This window comes from Elephantulus edwardii, unplaced genomic scaffold, assembly GCF_000299155.1.
Source record: "Elephantulus edwardii isolate Elephantulus edwardi_28Jun2011 unplaced genomic scaffold, EleEdw1.0 scaffold00228, whole genome shotgun sequence".
Taxonomy (NCBI): Eukaryota; Metazoa; Chordata; class Mammalia; order Macroscelidea; family Macroscelididae; genus Elephantulus; species Elephantulus edwardii.
This window is the reverse complement of record NW_006399978.1, coordinates 656280-673455: the sequence shown is the minus strand read 5'-3', so window position 1 is coordinate 673455 and position 17176 is coordinate 656280. Positions and strand designations below refer to the sequence as shown.

The 17176-nt window shown below is 43.0% G+C and overlaps 1 protein-coding gene across 2 annotated transcripts in view; it reads left to right on the top strand.

Annotated features, from left to right (window-relative positions):
* Nucleotides 1-17176, top strand: part of PRDM15 (PR domain containing 15) — a 137736-nt gene that overhangs the window by 51187 nt on the left and 69373 nt on the right. For both annotated transcript variants that reach the window (XM_006898386.1, XM_006898385.1), the window contains exons 2-6: nucleotides 1891-1936; nucleotides 2555-2648; nucleotides 5273-5426; nucleotides 7838-8090; nucleotides 15689-15790. In XM_006898386.1, coding sequence (XP_006898448.1) covers nucleotides 1900-1936; nucleotides 2555-2648; nucleotides 5273-5426; nucleotides 7838-8090; nucleotides 15689-15790 — 640 coding nt within the window. In that variant the 5' untranslated portion in view covers nucleotides 1891-1899. The remainder of the gene's footprint in view (nucleotides 1-1890; nucleotides 1937-2554; nucleotides 2649-5272; nucleotides 5427-7837; nucleotides 8091-15688; nucleotides 15791-17176) is intronic.

Below are 17176 nucleotides of genomic sequence, written 5' to 3'. Positions count from 1 at the left end.
TACTCTAAAGGGCCCCTTTGGCAGTAGGAAACACATAGACTATTATGGAGATTGATTTTGGAATTTAGATGCACTCTTATTGATTGTGTTTGGCCGTACATGTTCATATCCTTGATATCTTCATACACATACTTTGATTCTGACCAGCTTTATAAACACCATAATCTACTGTGATCTGTACACAGGTTTTTAAAAAAAAATTTTGTTTTGTTTTCTACCCTTTAAAAGATTGGGGTAAATATATAGACAACCAAACTTCAGTAAACCTCACTTGTACAGTTCAGAGTTGTTATATATGTTCATTGTACTTGTACAATCAGCATCATTATCTATTTTCAGTCAGAGGTTGGATTTACTGTTTATAAACCGGCTGTCTTTTGTAGTTAACTTTAAGCTGTAGTGACTGGTGGATCGAGTTCCTGCCCAAGAGAGCACAGGGTCTCCCAGACTCTTAGAAAATCTTATTAAAGTTAATACCTCATTGACAGCTCTCAGATCCATCACCCTTCAGTGGACCCTGTGCTGTGGGATCTACTTGCTGTTCCTGTGCTGCCGTACTGACCACCTTTGGTGTCTGGAAAGAGTAGATGGATCATGCACATATTGTTGTTGTTCTTGTTGTTGAATACTGTCAAGTTGGAACCAACCCATAGCTGACCCTCCAGCAGGTCTTCAGAGGCAGTAAATCATATGGAAGGAGATTGCTCATGTTTCTCTTGTGAACCAGCTGGTGGATTCAAACTTCATAACCTCCAAATTGCAGCACAATATATTAACACTAGGCAACCAAGTGTTCCTACTATCCAAAGTAGAGTCCTAAATTATAATTTTATTGGATGAGAGACATTTTTGTTAAATAAGTATTCTCTTGTGAAGTAAGTTTCTGCAGCAGGGGAAAGTTGAGGAAAAGAAATGACTGTGCTATTTTGCATGTGAAGTTTGAGAACAGTGGCATGGTTATTTGTATTTGGGATGGTAAGGACACATTGGGATGCCTACCTCTGCCTGTCTCCCTTCGGCTCATTCATGGTCCCATAGAGTAGCCTGCAGTTCTGTTCCCTTTTCACCAATATGGGAATTTGGCAAATCTGAATTTTCATTTGGGGTTCACAGCACCTGCTTTTCATTCTTTAAGTTTCTGGGGAAAGAATGAGAGTGGAAGGCATGTGGAATTGGCCCTTAGGTACTCAGTAGGACAACGACTTTAGGGAGGAAATGGTGCTATATGTATTTTAAGAGTCCCTGGTTTCTCGAATAGTTAATGTGCTCACCTGCTATCTAGAAGTTTGGAAGTTTGAGTTCACCCAGTGATGCCCTAGAAAAAAGGCCTGGTAGTCTGCTTCTGAAAACTCAGCCATGGAAAATCTTTTTGGAGAATAGTTCTGCTGTGACATAAGTGGAGTCACGCTGAATGGAAGTTGGCTCACTAGCAACTGAAAGATTTTATGAGGAGCAAATGATGGCTAATAGGAAAAGATGATAATCTTAATTTGTGAAGACTTGTTGGAGATGAGGTCATTTAAACAAATGGCCTTTAAAAAAATCAGTATATTCCAGCGTGCTTGGGTCTGAAGTGATCCTGTGCATTCCTATAGTGCTTGCAAGAGCAGTGTTGAAATGGTTTGAGGCTTTGCTCTACACCATCCATGGAGCAAGGTTATAGAAATTTCAGACAATTGGGAAAAAAAAAAAATCAGTATTTTGGATGAGAATATCCATGCAAGTCCCTTAGCTACAACTCACAATAAGATAATACCCCAGTATGTTGTCTATGTGATACCAGCTGATAGTCCCTGAACCAGCTCTGGGAGGCCTTTGGTAGGAATTGTCTTTGAAAAGAATTTGGGCAGAGGCTTCTCATTAATTCTTTGTTCTCTTGTGTCCTGACAGGCACTGGCGATGGCGGAGGATGGGAGTGAAGAGATCATGTTCATTTGTAAGTCCTAGAATAAAGCTGTATGCCTTGGCTCTCTTCAGAGCTATGCTCAAATTTTGTTCATATAATACAGGAAAGCTATAACCTCTTTTCTTTTTAAAAGCTAAAACGATTTCTGCTTGCTAAAAAAAAAAGATTTATTACACGAGAACTGGGCTATAGGAGTGTAACTTTGACGGAATAATTTTTCTCAGAACTCTTGGCCAAGGACACTTTCTTGGGGACGAGCCATTGCTTCAGAGAAGTAAACCTAGCATTTGAAAAGAGGGTGTTGAGTTAGATTTATGACAGCAGATTGGCACTAATGGATTTTCACTTCCCTCTTTCCTGGGGGAAGATCTTGTTCCCCACTGTTGCCATTCATAATACCATATATAGCATTCACAAATGTGCCAAAGTCCTTTAGCTGGTGTTCCTCTTCAGGGAAAAGGTCCTGTTTATTTGGACCCCTGGAGGAATAGCTTTCCTGACACATGTCTCTACCAGCTGAGCCTTCCATGGTCTTGATGTGTGACTGTGTTCCAGCCACTGATCATCTCTATCCGCCTTGCATTTCCCTTGTGGCATTTGGTGTTCTGGGCTATGTTCCCCCCACAGTACTCTGATGTCTGTTTTCAGGGTGTGAAGACTGTAGCCAGTACCATGATTCCGAATGTCCTGAGTTGGGCCCAGTGGTTATGGTCAAGGACTCCTTTGTCTTAAGCCGAGCAAGGTGAGTGGTGGCTGTGACCAATGTATTGTACCTCCGATCTCTAAAGACACAAGTTTTTTAGTTTTTATTTTATGTTAGCTAAAATGAAAACCTGGTGGCCTTTCTGTCTGCAGAAGAGCAGAACGAGCTGAAGAATCTGAGTGGAAAATACCTGTCATAAGCTTCCAACTGGTGTTAGTGGTTTCCATCGCCCTGTGCAGTAAGCCTCTTTGGTTTTGATGGTCTAGGCTGTATGTTATGAAACAGTTATTTCACAGTGGTTAAAGATCAGGTGTGGACCATTCAGTTGTTTTTATTTCACTCACAACTGTGTTAGCTGACTGGATTTGCTTGATTTGGCTAATAACAAGCTGTTGGCCAGAAGTCTCTTGTTTAAGAGCCAATCAGGGCCTGGGGCACAGGCCTGGATATTGAAAAATAAGTTGGGCCAGAGGGCCACAGGCCCTCAAGCCTGGTTTTAATTGTGTTTAGAGTGAACATTCTTCTAAATGGTACAGCACTGGTCTGTCAATTTGCTCTACTGAGGTAACTTGGGGTTGCTGTGATACTAAACACTGTGCCACTGGTGTGTCAAATGCCATAATGGTCACCTATGGTGGACAGTGTTTGGTGGAGCTCCCAGATTAAGACAGGCTTAGAAGCAGGAGGGGCAGCCACTTCCTAAACAATATGCCTCCAGAAACTATGAATTTAGAGAAACGATAATAGTTATAGAACAAGATTCAGGTCTTTTGTTCATAGGGTTGCTATGCGTTGTGCTCAACTCGTCAGCACTTAACAACAACCCCACAAACAACATCTAGTACTACCTAGATGAACAAGCCCTGTCCCATCTTCTTCATGCTCTGACCAACTGGCTAAGGCACGCCATGGACAAAGTGAGTTGAAGCAAGCTCCTGGATCTCCGTGTAGGTACCAATGAGAGCCATTGCTGCTCCCGGGGAAATATCTGCAGAGGTAGTAATGGGCACTTATGGACTGGTCTGGTCTCTTCAGGTGGTTGTGCCATTTTATACCTTCTGGCTGGTGTTTTGCCTCAGGGAGGAGGGGCTTAGGTGATAGTCCAGACCTGCCCCTTGGCTGGAGTTGAAGCAATTCCCCACTTTGAATCTTAGTTGCCTCATTGTAAACTGGGAAATGTAATGATACCCTTGTAAAGTTGTAGTGACTGTTTTATGTGATTGTTGCTAACAGATTGCTGTGGTGTATACGAACTCTGTATAGCTCATGGGAACCCCATGTATGTCAGAGTAGAATGTCTGCAATTTTTAAGCTTCTGACTTTTGGAAGCAGAATACCAGGACCATTTTTCAAGGCACTTCTTAGTGAATTCAAACTTCCAATTTTTTTAGCTGATAATAAAGCATACTTAACTATTCTTTCCCATCCAAGTATTAGTTATATGTGATCATGCTTGATATATGTAAAATGTGAAAAGATTAATGGAGACCCAAGGTAGTGCAAACTGTTAATGTGCTCAATTACTAGCCAAAAGTTGGAAATTCAGGTACAACCAAAGGTGTGTTGGAAAAGAGGTCTGACAATCTAACTCCAAAGGATCAGCCATTGCAACTCTGATGTAGCTGTGATCAAATGATTTTTAAGAAGGATGTCAAGTCCTATCAATGAGGAAAGAAGAATATTTTCAATGAGTAATACTTGGAAGATTTTATTTTCACATGCAGAAAAATATAACAGGATCTATACCATATACCATACATCATACACAAAAAACAAATTTAAAATAGTTTAAGGACTTACATGTGCACATTTAACCCATAAAATTCTTAGAAGAATAAGTCAGAGTCTCAACAGCGGATTATCTAATAACAAAAATACAAACTGCAAAAGATAAAATCCATAAATGACACCTCATGTAACTTTAAAACATTTGTTCTTCAAAAGACTTTACCAAAAAACCAAAGAGAGAAGGAGAAAGTCTTTGGAAACCACATATCCAACAATGATCTCATAATACACACACACACACACACACCCCACACACACAAGTTAACAACAAAAAGACAAATTGCTCAGTCATAAAATGGGCAAAGGACTTGAACAGACCTTTCACTAAAGAGGAGAATGAAGTGGTTAATAAACATGTGGCTTTGTTGCTCAGCATCATGAATTGTCAGAGAAATGCAAATCAAAACCACCGTAAGAGACCATTTACACTCCCACTAGCAAGATTAGGGGAAAGTTGGAACCCTTGTCATTATTGTGAAAGATAGAATGGTGGTTCCTCCAAACACTAAAAAGAAAATCACTGTATGACCTGGTATCTCCACTCTTAATACCCAGAAACTTGAAGCAGAGACCCAGTGTTCACGGTTAAAGCAACACTCAAGCTCCCACTGACAGATGGGTGCTGTCTGTGCATAAAGTGCATTGACCAGAAATTGAACTCAGGTCTCCTACATGAAGATGAGGAGTCCACCGCTGAGCTACCACTTACTAGGGAAGTTTTTATTTTATCTTCTTTAGTGATTTCATTTTGACTTTCCGTAGATACTAGGAGTAGTCTTTGGAGTTACATGGTCTGATGCCAAGATGTGAGTGAGAGACCACCCCTTGCCTCAGGTCTAAGGAACCATGAACCTGTCACTCGTTTCCATGCCTAGATCATCCCTTCCTTCCAACTTGGAGATCAGACGGCTGGAGGATGGAACTGAGGGAGTGTTTGCTGTAACGCAGCTTGTCAAGCGAACCCAGTTTGGTCCATTTGAATCAAGGAGAGTTGCCAAATGGGAGAAAGAATCTGCATTTCCACTGAAGGTAAATACTGATGCCAACATGAGCATAAGGACCCTAGTGATTTTTTTGTTCGTTTTTGCTTTTATTGTAGTGAATATATACATAATCAAACGTGCACTAATTCAGTAATTTCTACATGTATAGTTCCATTACATTGATTGCATTCATCATATGCAAATATTCTTGCTATCCTTTTTCAAATTATCCCACCACCATTAATAAAAACAGGAATCACTGTGATCAGGGCACTGTGATCAAGGCGCTGGGCAGATAACTGAAAGATTGGCAGTTCGGACCCACCAGCCATCCTGCAGAAGAAAGCTGAGGCAGTCTGCCTCTGTAAATACCCCAGGCTTGGAAATCCTGTGGGTAACTAAGTATTGATTAGAAAGCAAAAGCTTTTAGTAACATAAGCCTGGTGAATCCCCTCACCCTTTTCTGCATGAATTCTGAAGGGTACTGTGTTTCAAGAAATGTTTTGACAATGGTCCTAAATATTGTAGTTTTACTTAACTCCCAAGAAAATGTTTCATTATTTTTAGCTTAATTTTTATGCAATGAAACAATCAGTGTTAACTTGATGGGTTTTTTTTTTAACTCGATGTTTTGTAATGTTTAACATTATAAATTTTTTTAAAAGAAGAATTTAAAATATGTATAAGAGAATTAGGTCACATATGTGGATTTTGGATTTCTCACAGTTGATGTGGAGACTGTAGGCTGCATGAGGTGTTGATTTTCGTAGTTTTTTGGAGGAGTGAATCATCATGATTACTTTCACATCCCTTGTGGTATATGATTCTTTTAAAAACTCCCTCTAAATGAAGGTGTTTTGCAAAGGGAAGATAATCTAGTGATAGTACAAAGTTTTGCAGCTCTAAAGAGCACTCCATGGTTAGAATTGACAGCTTTCTAGTTTTATGATTGGGGAAAAACTAAATGTATATAAACTTCAACATGCCCTTAGCTCTCATTATCAGCTGGAATGTATGTATAACTGACTTTCCAGTCGGTTTTCAGAGGCTATAAGTTGCATGGGAGATTTTTCCATCTTTCTCCTAGGGAGCCACTGGGGGATTCAAACCACCACCTTTGGGTCTAACTTGCAACTCCCTATGCACCATGCCACCAGAGCTCTCCTGGGTAACCTAAAATAAGAATCTGGAGGCTCTGTGAAGACTTGTGGGGCAGTATTTACTTAATAGCAAAGCTAAACCATGACTAAGGATGATAGAAGAATTGATGCCTTTGAGCTGTGGTGCTGGAGAAGAGTATTGAATATACCAAGGTGCTAGGAGAACAAACAGGTTCATCCCGGAGAGGGTGAAACCAGGCTGCTCCTTGGAGACAAGGATTCTGAAGTTTCATCTGACATTTGTTGGGAATGTTGCAAGGAAGGACCAGACCTTATAGAGGGGTATTATGCTTGGGAGGGTAGAGGGACAGTGCAAGATACGAAGACCCTTAATGAGATGGATTGACTCCATGACTGGGGTAATGGGGGTAGTGTGTCAGAGAAAAGAATATTGGCTTAGGATAGAGCAGGCTTCAGAGCTGTTATACTTAGGGTTGCTATGAGTCTTAGGCAACTTGATGGCAGATAACAACAACAACAGCACATCCCCCTCTATTCCAACTCATGGTGCCCTAGGTCTTTCAGAGTGAAACCGTGCTTCATGAGGATTTCAAAGATTATGGTCTTTTGGAAGCAGATAACCAGGCAGTTCTTCTGAGGAGCCTCTGAGTAGATATGAACTGACAACTCCTTAGTATATAGCCAGGTGCTAAGCCCAGCAAAGCCACACCCCTACACTGTCTTAGGGTCTTCGGGAGTCAAGTTTCAGGGGATAGGAGAAATATCTTCCTACAGTAAGGAAGCAGTAATTACATCAGAAAAAAGGGAAGGAATTACATTAGGGGAAAAAAACCCCTATCGTCATTATCAGGTTCCTGTGAATTTCAAAATATTTGAGTGCTTCTTTCTGCTCCATGTCTGCTTGAATCTATAAAGCAGTAATTCTATAATATAGGTGAGTATACAGCAGCAGACCTGGGCTAAGTCATCCAGCACACTTGTAATAAACCAGGGGTAGGATTCTGGGGTCCTGATGCCCACCTGGACCAGAAGTAGAATTCAGGTGTCTGGGTACCTACGTAGCCCAGCAATAGAATTCAGGTGTCCAGATTTGGACCAGTGACTTTTTGTCCTGTCTACTGCTTCCTCCTTGATCATAACCATAGTGACCCATCTAATGGTCTCCCAGTGATCTTTTTAGTTGTTACTGGAGACACTGACAAGCCCCCATACACAGGGTGGCGTGGACCCTGCTATGGTACCATCCGGATGGTTCCCTAGCACTCCTGATACAGACGCACAGATTGGTTGGTAACCAGCTCTCCTTGGCCCCCTCGTGGCTGTGCTCACCCCTCAGGTGTTCCAGAAGGATGGGCACCCTGTCTGCTTTGACACCTCCAACGAGGACGACTGCAACTGGATGATGCTGGTGCGGCCAGCGGTGGAGCATGAGCACCAGAACCTGACTGCCTACCAGCAGGACAGCGACGTGTACTTCACCACCTCCCGGGACATCCCGCCCGGCACTGAGCTTCGGGTCTGGTATGCCGCCTTCTATGCCAAGAAGATGGATAAGCCAATGCTGAAGCAGGCCTGCACCGGCACCCATGGTATGTGGTTCACGCTGACCCTCTCCTCTGTCCGTCACCAGCCTTTCCTCAAGAGACATCAGTACAATAAGCTGTGCTGGTGAACTGACTGTGGTGGGAGAGTGGAGGGTTTGTATGATGTCACGGTTGGGTCTGCTGCTCTGCTTTTAAAATGTCTGGTAGGTTGACAATTAGAAGAGCTCACCCCTAAGCCATGAGCTTGCTGGTAGAGAGTTGAGTCTCCCATCTCCACCACTGTTGGGATGCTCGGACACAGTGCATGTCAACGTTGAGAGAGGAGTGCATTCATGGCTTTCCATTCAGAAAGTCTTCCTCGTTCTGTGAGCTGAGGTCTTATCCTTGTTTTAATAATGGCAAATGCCATGGTCTCTATGCTTTAGCTTCCTATTATTAAAACAAGTATAAGACCTCAGCTCACAGGACGAGGAAGACTTTCTGAATGGAAAGCCATGGATGCACTCCTGTCTCAATGTTGCCATGCACTGTGTCCAAGCTTTACAATCACTTGCTATGCATCAGAGAGCTGGACAACGACTAGGGATGATCAGCGAAGGAGAGTTGATGCCTTTGAGCTGTGGTGTTGGAGAAGAATATCGACTATACCATGGACTGCTAAGAGAACAAACAGATTCACCCTGGAGAGGGTTAAACTGGGCGGCTCTTTGGAGGCAAGGATTCTGAAGCTTCGTCTGACACGCTTTGGACATGTTGCAAGGAGGGAACAGTCCTTGGAGAAGGATGTCATGCTTGGGAGAGTGGAGGGACAACGCAGGAGAGGAAGGCCCTTGATGAGATGGGTTGATTCAGTGATTGGGGTAATGAGGGTGGGTGTGTCAGAGATGGTGAGATTGGTATAGAATAGGGCAGAGTTTAGGGCTGTTGTATATAAGATTGCTATGAGTCACAGGCAGATCAACAGCACATAACAACAACAACAACAAAACGCAGAGAGATTGTATTCGTATCTAAGAGCTGCCATTATACAGTACTGCAAACTGGTTGACTGATAAGACCATAAGTGTATATATAATTCTCAGAGTTGTGAAAAGCCCTCATTCAGGGTTTTGTGAGTCAGGGCCATGCTGTCTTGGAGACTATAGGATAGGGTCCTCCTTTGTATCTGGCAGACTCTGGTGGACACAGTGCATATTAGCTTATAGACACATTGTTCTCCTCAGCTGCCATCTTCATGTGGTTTACTTTTCTGTGTCCTCTGTCTTCTTAGAAAAACACCAGACACTGGGATTAGGCCCACCTTTATGTCCAGGATAATCTCATTTCAAGACACTTGATGAGTTATGTCTATAAGGACACTATTTCTAAATAAGTCATAGTCACTGGGACCAGAGACTTTGGGGGCAGGACATAGTTCAGCCCACTCCAGAATTTAGTAACTTGCCCAGGGTCTTGCTGGAGAGATGGGAGAGTGAGCATTTGAACCCATGGTCTGACTCATTACTGGTGTCTTTCAGCTTTGCAGCAGTTGTGTCCCGGTTATGGATGTATGTTTTTGTGTATATGTGTCCACCTGTGTGCTGGAACACAGGGCTTTAAGAAACATCCTACTGAGTGATTTGCCCAGATTCGGCATGCCTTTAAAAAGAAATTTAAATTCTTGCCCTTCTAACTGGCATCTGGTACATCACTTTTGTCACTGAAGTAAGGCCAATAACTTTAAATTCTTGCGTGTGGTCTTTTTACGGAGCTCTGGGGACATAGTCCATAGAGTTAGTTGAACTGATAACCCAACAGTGATGCCTCTTTGCTGATTTGAATCCACCAGCAGCTCCTCAGGAGAAAGATGGACAATCTCCTCCCATGCAGTTCACTGCTTCCCCACTGGCCAGCAGTGAGAGTTGAGAGAAACTGGTCTCTTTGGTGTAAATCCTCCATACCACTTAAAGACCTATGTGAAGTTGCTGCTATTTACATCATTTGGTATATAAAACAGCGATTTGATAAGAAAACCCCTCTCATTGCCTTTAAGTCAGGACTGACTCATAGCTGACCTCCGACTGGCTGTTGGAGGCTGTAAATTGCATGAGAGGAGATTGCTCATCTTTCTCCCTCAGAGCCACTGGCGTATTCACACCATCAGCCCTTTGGGTTAACATTGCAATTCCTTACCCATTATGCCCGAGCTCCCTGAGCTGTGGGAAGTTCTCAATGAACTGGGTATGAGAGTCACAGGACTGCTGTAAAGAAAGCCTTACACATTGGACAACAGAAAGCTGTTATCTCACAGTTCTGAAGGCCACAAGTCTGAAATCAAGGTGCTGTCTCTGGAGGTTGTAGGGGAGAATCTTTCCTAACTGTTCCCTTAACTTCTAGTGAATGCCAGTAATCCTCAGCACTCACTCCACTTCTTATGGATCATGGCTGCTGTCTTTACATCTCTGTGTCCTCTCCTTACAAGGACACATATCACTGGATTAGAGTTCAACCTTAACAAATTACATCTGCAAAGACCCTGTTTCTTGCATAAGTTCACGTTACGAAGTTCTCTGTTCATTTGCTTCTTCTGAATGTTAGGTGGTGATTGTTGTTACATATTGTTAAGTTGGAACTGAGTAATAACTGACCCAGCAGGCTTTCTGAGACAATCAGTCACACAGGATGAGACTGCCCATCTTTCTCCCACAGAGCAACTGGTGGATTTGAACTGTCTGTCTCTAGGTTGATAGCACAACTCCTTACCACTGTATCACCAGAGACCCGTGGACAGTTTACATTAAGTGCACTCATACAATTGTCCTTTTGTGTCTAACTTATTTCACTCAGCATAATGTTTTCAAGCTTCTTCCATGTATCAAATTTCTAACCCATATCAAAACTTTATTTCCATTTATGGCTGAATAACAGCCATTATTCAGAGGGGGCTCTGGTGACAGAATCCATAGGGAGCTGCACTGTGGACCTCTCTAGTCATTCAAATCGATCAGTCCCTTTGTGGGAGAAATCTCCTGTGCTATTTCCAGCCTCTGAAAACTCACTAGAGGGTCAGCTATGAGTAGGTTCTGATTTGAAGGCTATGAGTTTAGTTTAGATGACTGTTCTATTATATGTAGATAACTGTAAAAAACTCTTTAAAAACTGCAGAATGGGAACTACAGACCTCCTCTAACTTCGCCAGGGGGCAGAATCATTATCAGACATACCGTCCCCCCTAACTCTTCATCAGTTCTGACATCACTCCTTCCTACTGAGAGGCTTTTTACTTCACTCTGCTGAGGTCAGTACTTCGTTGGAGTTGCCACACAGAATTCTCAGACACATAGCATGGTTGTAGGGTTTATCAGGGAAGTCACAGCTTACATACAGGTTAGGAGACAGCCTCTCCTGAGCAGTGCCTGTTGGCAGGCCTCTCGCTGTGCCTCTGGGTCCCTTGGGTCCTTGAGCCTCTTGGTCTGGCCTAGCTGTGGCCCTGCTTGAACAAGTGTTATAAAGCTCTTTAGCAAGCCTGACCAAAGAGGCATAATTTTCTTGTTTCATGGACTGAGTAGCCCACTTTGCCATCTCCTGAGTCTCTTAGCTCTGCTTCTGCTACTGTCGTTTCTCTACTACTGCTTCTTGCTATCTCTTGCTGTCTCTACTGTCAGCAGCTCTCCATCCTCTGGGTTTAGAAGGTCCACAGGTCCAAAGGATATACACTGATCTCATGTCTTCTTGGTGGTAGTCAGGTCCCCCTATCCATGGCTCAGGTCAAGCCTAGTGGGATGACTAAACTGACAAGTCCCCCTGTTAGGGCTCCCTACATCATGGCCCCACCCTTGTCATATTCCTTGCATCTTATTTGCATTATTAGTAAACTATCCAATCCTCTTTGTGGGGCACAAGTACATTATTTGCATAGTCCTGCCCAATCTAGATAATAATTGGTGAGAATTATAAGGCCACAGCAAGAAAGGCCATGAATTAGTTAATCTAGCTCAGCAGCACAGTTTATCTCCTTGTGTATAGCTGCCTGGATTGTTTTTACCTTTTGACTTTTGTGAATATGTGTCAGTGAACATTGGGGTGCAAGTACTTGTTTGAATTCCTACTTTCAGGTCTTTTGGGTGTGAACCTAGGATTGGGATTGCTGGACGATGGGGGTAGTTTTATGTTTAGCTTTTTGAGGAAGTGCCCAGTTTCCACAGAGCCTGCATCATTTTTGTTTTCTGCCAAAATGCACAGGGTTCCATTTTCTCCATGTCTTCACTAGTACTTGATATTTTCAGGTCTTCTCCTACCATCCATGTTGGTAGACTTTATGACATCTCATCATGGCTTAGATTTGTATTCCCCTAAATTGAGTTTCTCTTCATGTGTTTATGGGCTAGTCATATGTCCCCTCTGGAAAAGTAGTTGGCATTTTTTAGTAACTTCTTTCCAGTTCTGTTCAGCCAGTGTTATTGAAGTCTAATTACCATAGAATCAAATTTAGCAGCTTTAAGTGTATGGCTCAGATGGTTTTGATAAATGTTTACACTCATGGAAGCTCAGCCACAGTTGGTCTGTTACATTCACATCAATCCAGAAAGTTCTCTCCCCAAGTGGCCATTGATCTGTTTCATGTCCCTGGAGTGCTTTTTGTTTGTTTTTAAAGAAAACTTTTATCTTATCCTGGTTTACTTACAAAGTTGTTAAAATACTTTTTCACACTTTATCTTTCCCATAAGTTTAGTTTATTTATTTTCCCCTAGAGTGTTTTGTTTTTAAAAAATATTTTTCTCTGTTTTCAGTGAATGTTTATGCAGAAAATGAGGCTCTCCTTGAACAGTTTTCGTGCACAAGGTCCTGTGCCTTTGGTGACAGTTTTACCTTATGCGCCGTTCTCGCTGGTTCCATCGTCTTTGTTCTAGTCTCATTGCTCCACCTTCCTTTCTCCTCCTTTCCTTCTTTTCTTTGATTATTGAATAAATTTTGACTGGTCCCTTGTAGCTATTGTTTAAGGGAGCACTTTATTCTGCTAGTGTCACTATCTATTTTATAATGTGATCTATCTTGGGCAGTAAAGTGGTTTATAGAAGTCACTTTAAGCCCATCCTGGAAGGTTTTTTTTGGGTGACTGTCTTGGGGGTTATTCTCACCTCTGCCAGTCCAGTTGTCGTTATTGTTGTTAGCTACTATTGAGTCATCTCCGGCTCCTAGCAACTCTCCACACAGCAGAGCAAAACATCGCTTGGACATTAGCCATTCCCACAGCCACAGCTGCACTTGAGCTCAGTGCAGCCCCCGTGCCAGCCCACCTTACTGAAAGTCTTCCTCTTTCTTCTGTCCCTCTATTTTCCAACCATGGTGTCCTTCTCCAGGGACCAGCCCTTCCTGATGGTGCCCAAAATAATGTGACGTGACACTCACCAACTCACCAGCCTCACATTCTAAGCAGTATTCTACTAAGATTTGTTTGATGGCATAGTCAATATTTTTTACCATCACCACAGCTCAGAGACATCAGTTCTTCTTCAGTCCTCATTTTTTATTTGTACACATTTCACTTGCTTGTGAAGCAACTGAAAATACCATGGCTTGGGTCAGGTGTACGCTAGTCTTCCAAGTACCATCCTAGGGAGCCAGAGCTGAATGCCTTCAGGCCAAAGCATTGATAGAGCCAGAAGTGGTGTAATTGCTAGAGCTGGAGGAGCTTTATAGCACTTGGCAGAGGAGGGAAGAGGTCAAGGTCGTGAAGCTGAGAGCCAGAGAGAGGCCTGACTGTGAACATGCCTGAAAAGAGGCTGTTCTGACTGATGCTATATCCTGAGTGTCTCTGAACTTCACACCTAACCAGTTACTTCGCTAATAAACCTTATAATATTGAGTGTTTTCTGTTGAGTTCTTTGTAGCTACAATGAATTTTTGTACCCAGCAGAAAAATAGAGAACATTAGAACTGTAGAAGGGAGAGCTCTGGAGATCTCGTGTGTAAAGTTGTGCTACCAGTTCAAAGACAGGTAGTTTGAATCCACCAGCTGCTCTGCAGGAGAAAGATGAGAAATCTCCTGTGTGATTTATAGTGTCTGAAAATTCACTGGAGGGTCTGCTGTGAGTCAGTTCTGACTCAATAGTACACAACAACCACAACAACACAAGAGGAATGATTAGAAATGGAATCGTTTGTAGAAGGTGTAAAGTATGGAGGCTTGTCTGGTCTCTTAGGAAATTGTGTTGCTGAGAGGAATTCTTCCTCCTTGTGAAGTTAGTAGAAGTCAGAGGCAGCTGCTCCCGTACCCACCACACTATTTTTAACATATCCATGATTTGTTATGATTCCCTAATTTGAAAGTCATTGCATAGTTAATAAAACACAGATGAGTGTCTCTCTGGTATTCTCTACTTTCAGCCAAGATCCATCTGAAGTCAGCAGTGATGTGCCTCATTCCACATTTACTTCTGTATTTGGCCTGCAGTTCTGGAAGTTCTCTGTTGACTTACTGCTTCAGCCATTTTTCAGTTATCTTCAGCATCTTTTCACTTGAATGGCTCTATCTCCTGACTCTGATGTGCTGGAGACAGAGAGTCGTGAAGAGTTCTGTAGCAGCACTGTTTGGGATGGCATGTCTTACTTACATTTTTTAATCCAAATACAAAGGAAATAAAATTAAAAACTCAACTTTCATGGGCAGACCAGCATCATCAAGCATCCGTTAGCCATGGTGGCACCTAGCTGCTCTCCTGAAGAGCACAGACATAGAGCTTGCCTGTCCTTCTAGAAAGTTCTTCAGAATAGTTCTGGGCTGAGCTGAAGCCTTGCCAGGGTCCCCTCTGGCTGCCTGTTTTTAATCTACTTTCAATTATTTAGAGCCAATAAGAGATTGTGGAATTAAATTTTGTTCTTTAGGGTACATTTTTTCACCTTTAAGTCATGTGAAAGGTGCATCCAATTGGCCCCACTGATGTTTTCTGAGAGCTGGCAGTAATTCTGAGACTGACTACAGAGGTCAGATGCGGAGGCAGACCACACTGGCTCAGCCACAGGTGTGATTGGTATTCTTCTGTGAGCTTAGTTTTCTTATCTATAAAATGAGGATAGTTATGAGATGGAGTGAGTAGACTCATCTCAGACTCCCCACAGTGGTGCCTAGAATGTTCCAAGTGCTTATACTGTGGTTGCTGTTGCTAGCTGCCATTGAGTTAGTTCCAACCCATAAGAACCTCATGCACAGCATAAAAGAGGGTTGCCCGCTCCTGTACCATGTTAGCATGTCCAAGTTCTCTGTGGGGACCACTGTGGATTTTGAGCATCTTTTCACCTGAGGTTTCATCTTCCAGTACTGTATCGGGCAGTTCTGTTGTAATGCATAGGGTTTTCACTGGCTAATTTTTGGAAGTAGATTTCTAGGTCTTCCTTTCCTAGCCTGTGTTGTCTACAAGCTCTGCTGAAACTTGCCCAGCGTGGCTGCTCCTGCTGGCATTGGAAACACCAGTGCTGTAGCTTCCACCATCACTGCAACACACAAGCCACCTCAGTGCAGCGAACTGACAGACAGCGGTGGAAGTGCTCGTGAGCACCAGCTCTTCCCAGTTGCGTGCTCTTACAGACGCGTGATCCACTGTGCTGGGGCTGTGTGGAGAGGTGAGCTTCTTGTGATCCCCATTTTCTCCTCCTTGTCTTTGAAGCTGCAGGCACCCCGGAGAGCAGCGCGCCAGTGGAAGCTGAGCCCAGCCAGTGGGTGTGCAAAGTGTGCACCGCCACATTCCTGGAACTGCAGCTCCTCAACGGTAATGGGGAGTGTGATCAGGCTGGCAAGCTTGATTTTATACAATGCTCTGCTTGGGCTCGCACTGACTTCCATAGTCTCTGTGGCGTGGCCCCCTTTGGAGGAGGGTAACACTCAAGGTCACCGTGCCCTTTTGAGCTTTGCCCAACCTCCACCCTATTGCCTGATTAGTCACCAGAACCAGCCTTTACAGGGTAAGTAGCTTTTCCTACCTCTGGAGTGGCAGGTCCCTCTCCTCTCCTTTATACCCCTGGCTCAGAGCTGACCAGCTAGACAAGGTGCCCTGGGCATGAAATGAGGGTTTGCAGACAGACATAAGGAGCCAACCACAGCATAGCCTGGTTTGCATCTTTTGCCTTTTTTTCCCTTCTCCTTTTTTTCTTCTGTGCTTGACTCTTCCTCCCACATATTCTGACTTCAGCCCACGGTTTCTTAATCAGCAGCACATTTTTATTGATTTGATTTAAGGTGTTTGGGAAGAACCCGAATTAACCATCAAGTTATGCAAAGCCCTGGTCACTTACTGTGTCATTTTCTTGTGGAGTGATGTTTTTCCCTTCCTGTTACACAGCTGATACATGGTAATGACCTTAGTAAAATAAAACATGGGAGACATCATATTTCAGTACAGCTTGTGGCCTTTCAGAGTGTGTAGCACGTGCTGAGCTTCAAATGGTAATTCAGTTGGTGCAGTTGTGGGGGTGTGGCACTACCTAGAACCTCAGAATGACTTTGTTTTGAAATAAAGTCTGCACAAATGTAATTAGTTAAGATGAGTTAATACTGAATTAGAGTAGAGTCTTAAATTTAGTGACTGGTTTCTTTTTTTTTTTTTAAATTTAGGTTGTTTATTTTTCATTTCAATGAACATCTACAGAGATTTTGGAATTCCATTCATTCATTGTTGTACCCTTCTCCCCGCACAAACCTCCCCCCCCCGTTTGCTCCTCTCCTTGAAAAGCAAAAGAAAAACTCCCTCATTGGTACACAATCCCCCCCGCACCTTCCCAAACCCCACCCCCTACCCCCAAATATAATCCACTCTGCAACCCTCATTGCATACTCCTACGATAAAAATAATGCCCTAAAATATAATACTTTTAGGCTATTCTCTCCCCCATAGACTTCAATGCCGTGAACATATTTCATCCAGTTTTTCTTATAAGAAGAAAGTAGGCATGCAGAGAAGATGATCATGTGGTCATTGATGCAGGAATGAGAGATGCTGCCACACACCAGGGAATGCTGGGAGCCAGCCAAAGAGAAGACAGACAAGGACAGTCTTTTTCTGTAACCTCAAAGAGAGTATGACCCTGATGACACCTTGACTTGTGACTCCATGACTCCTGTGTTGTAAAAGAATCCATTTTCTTTGTTTGAAGCCATT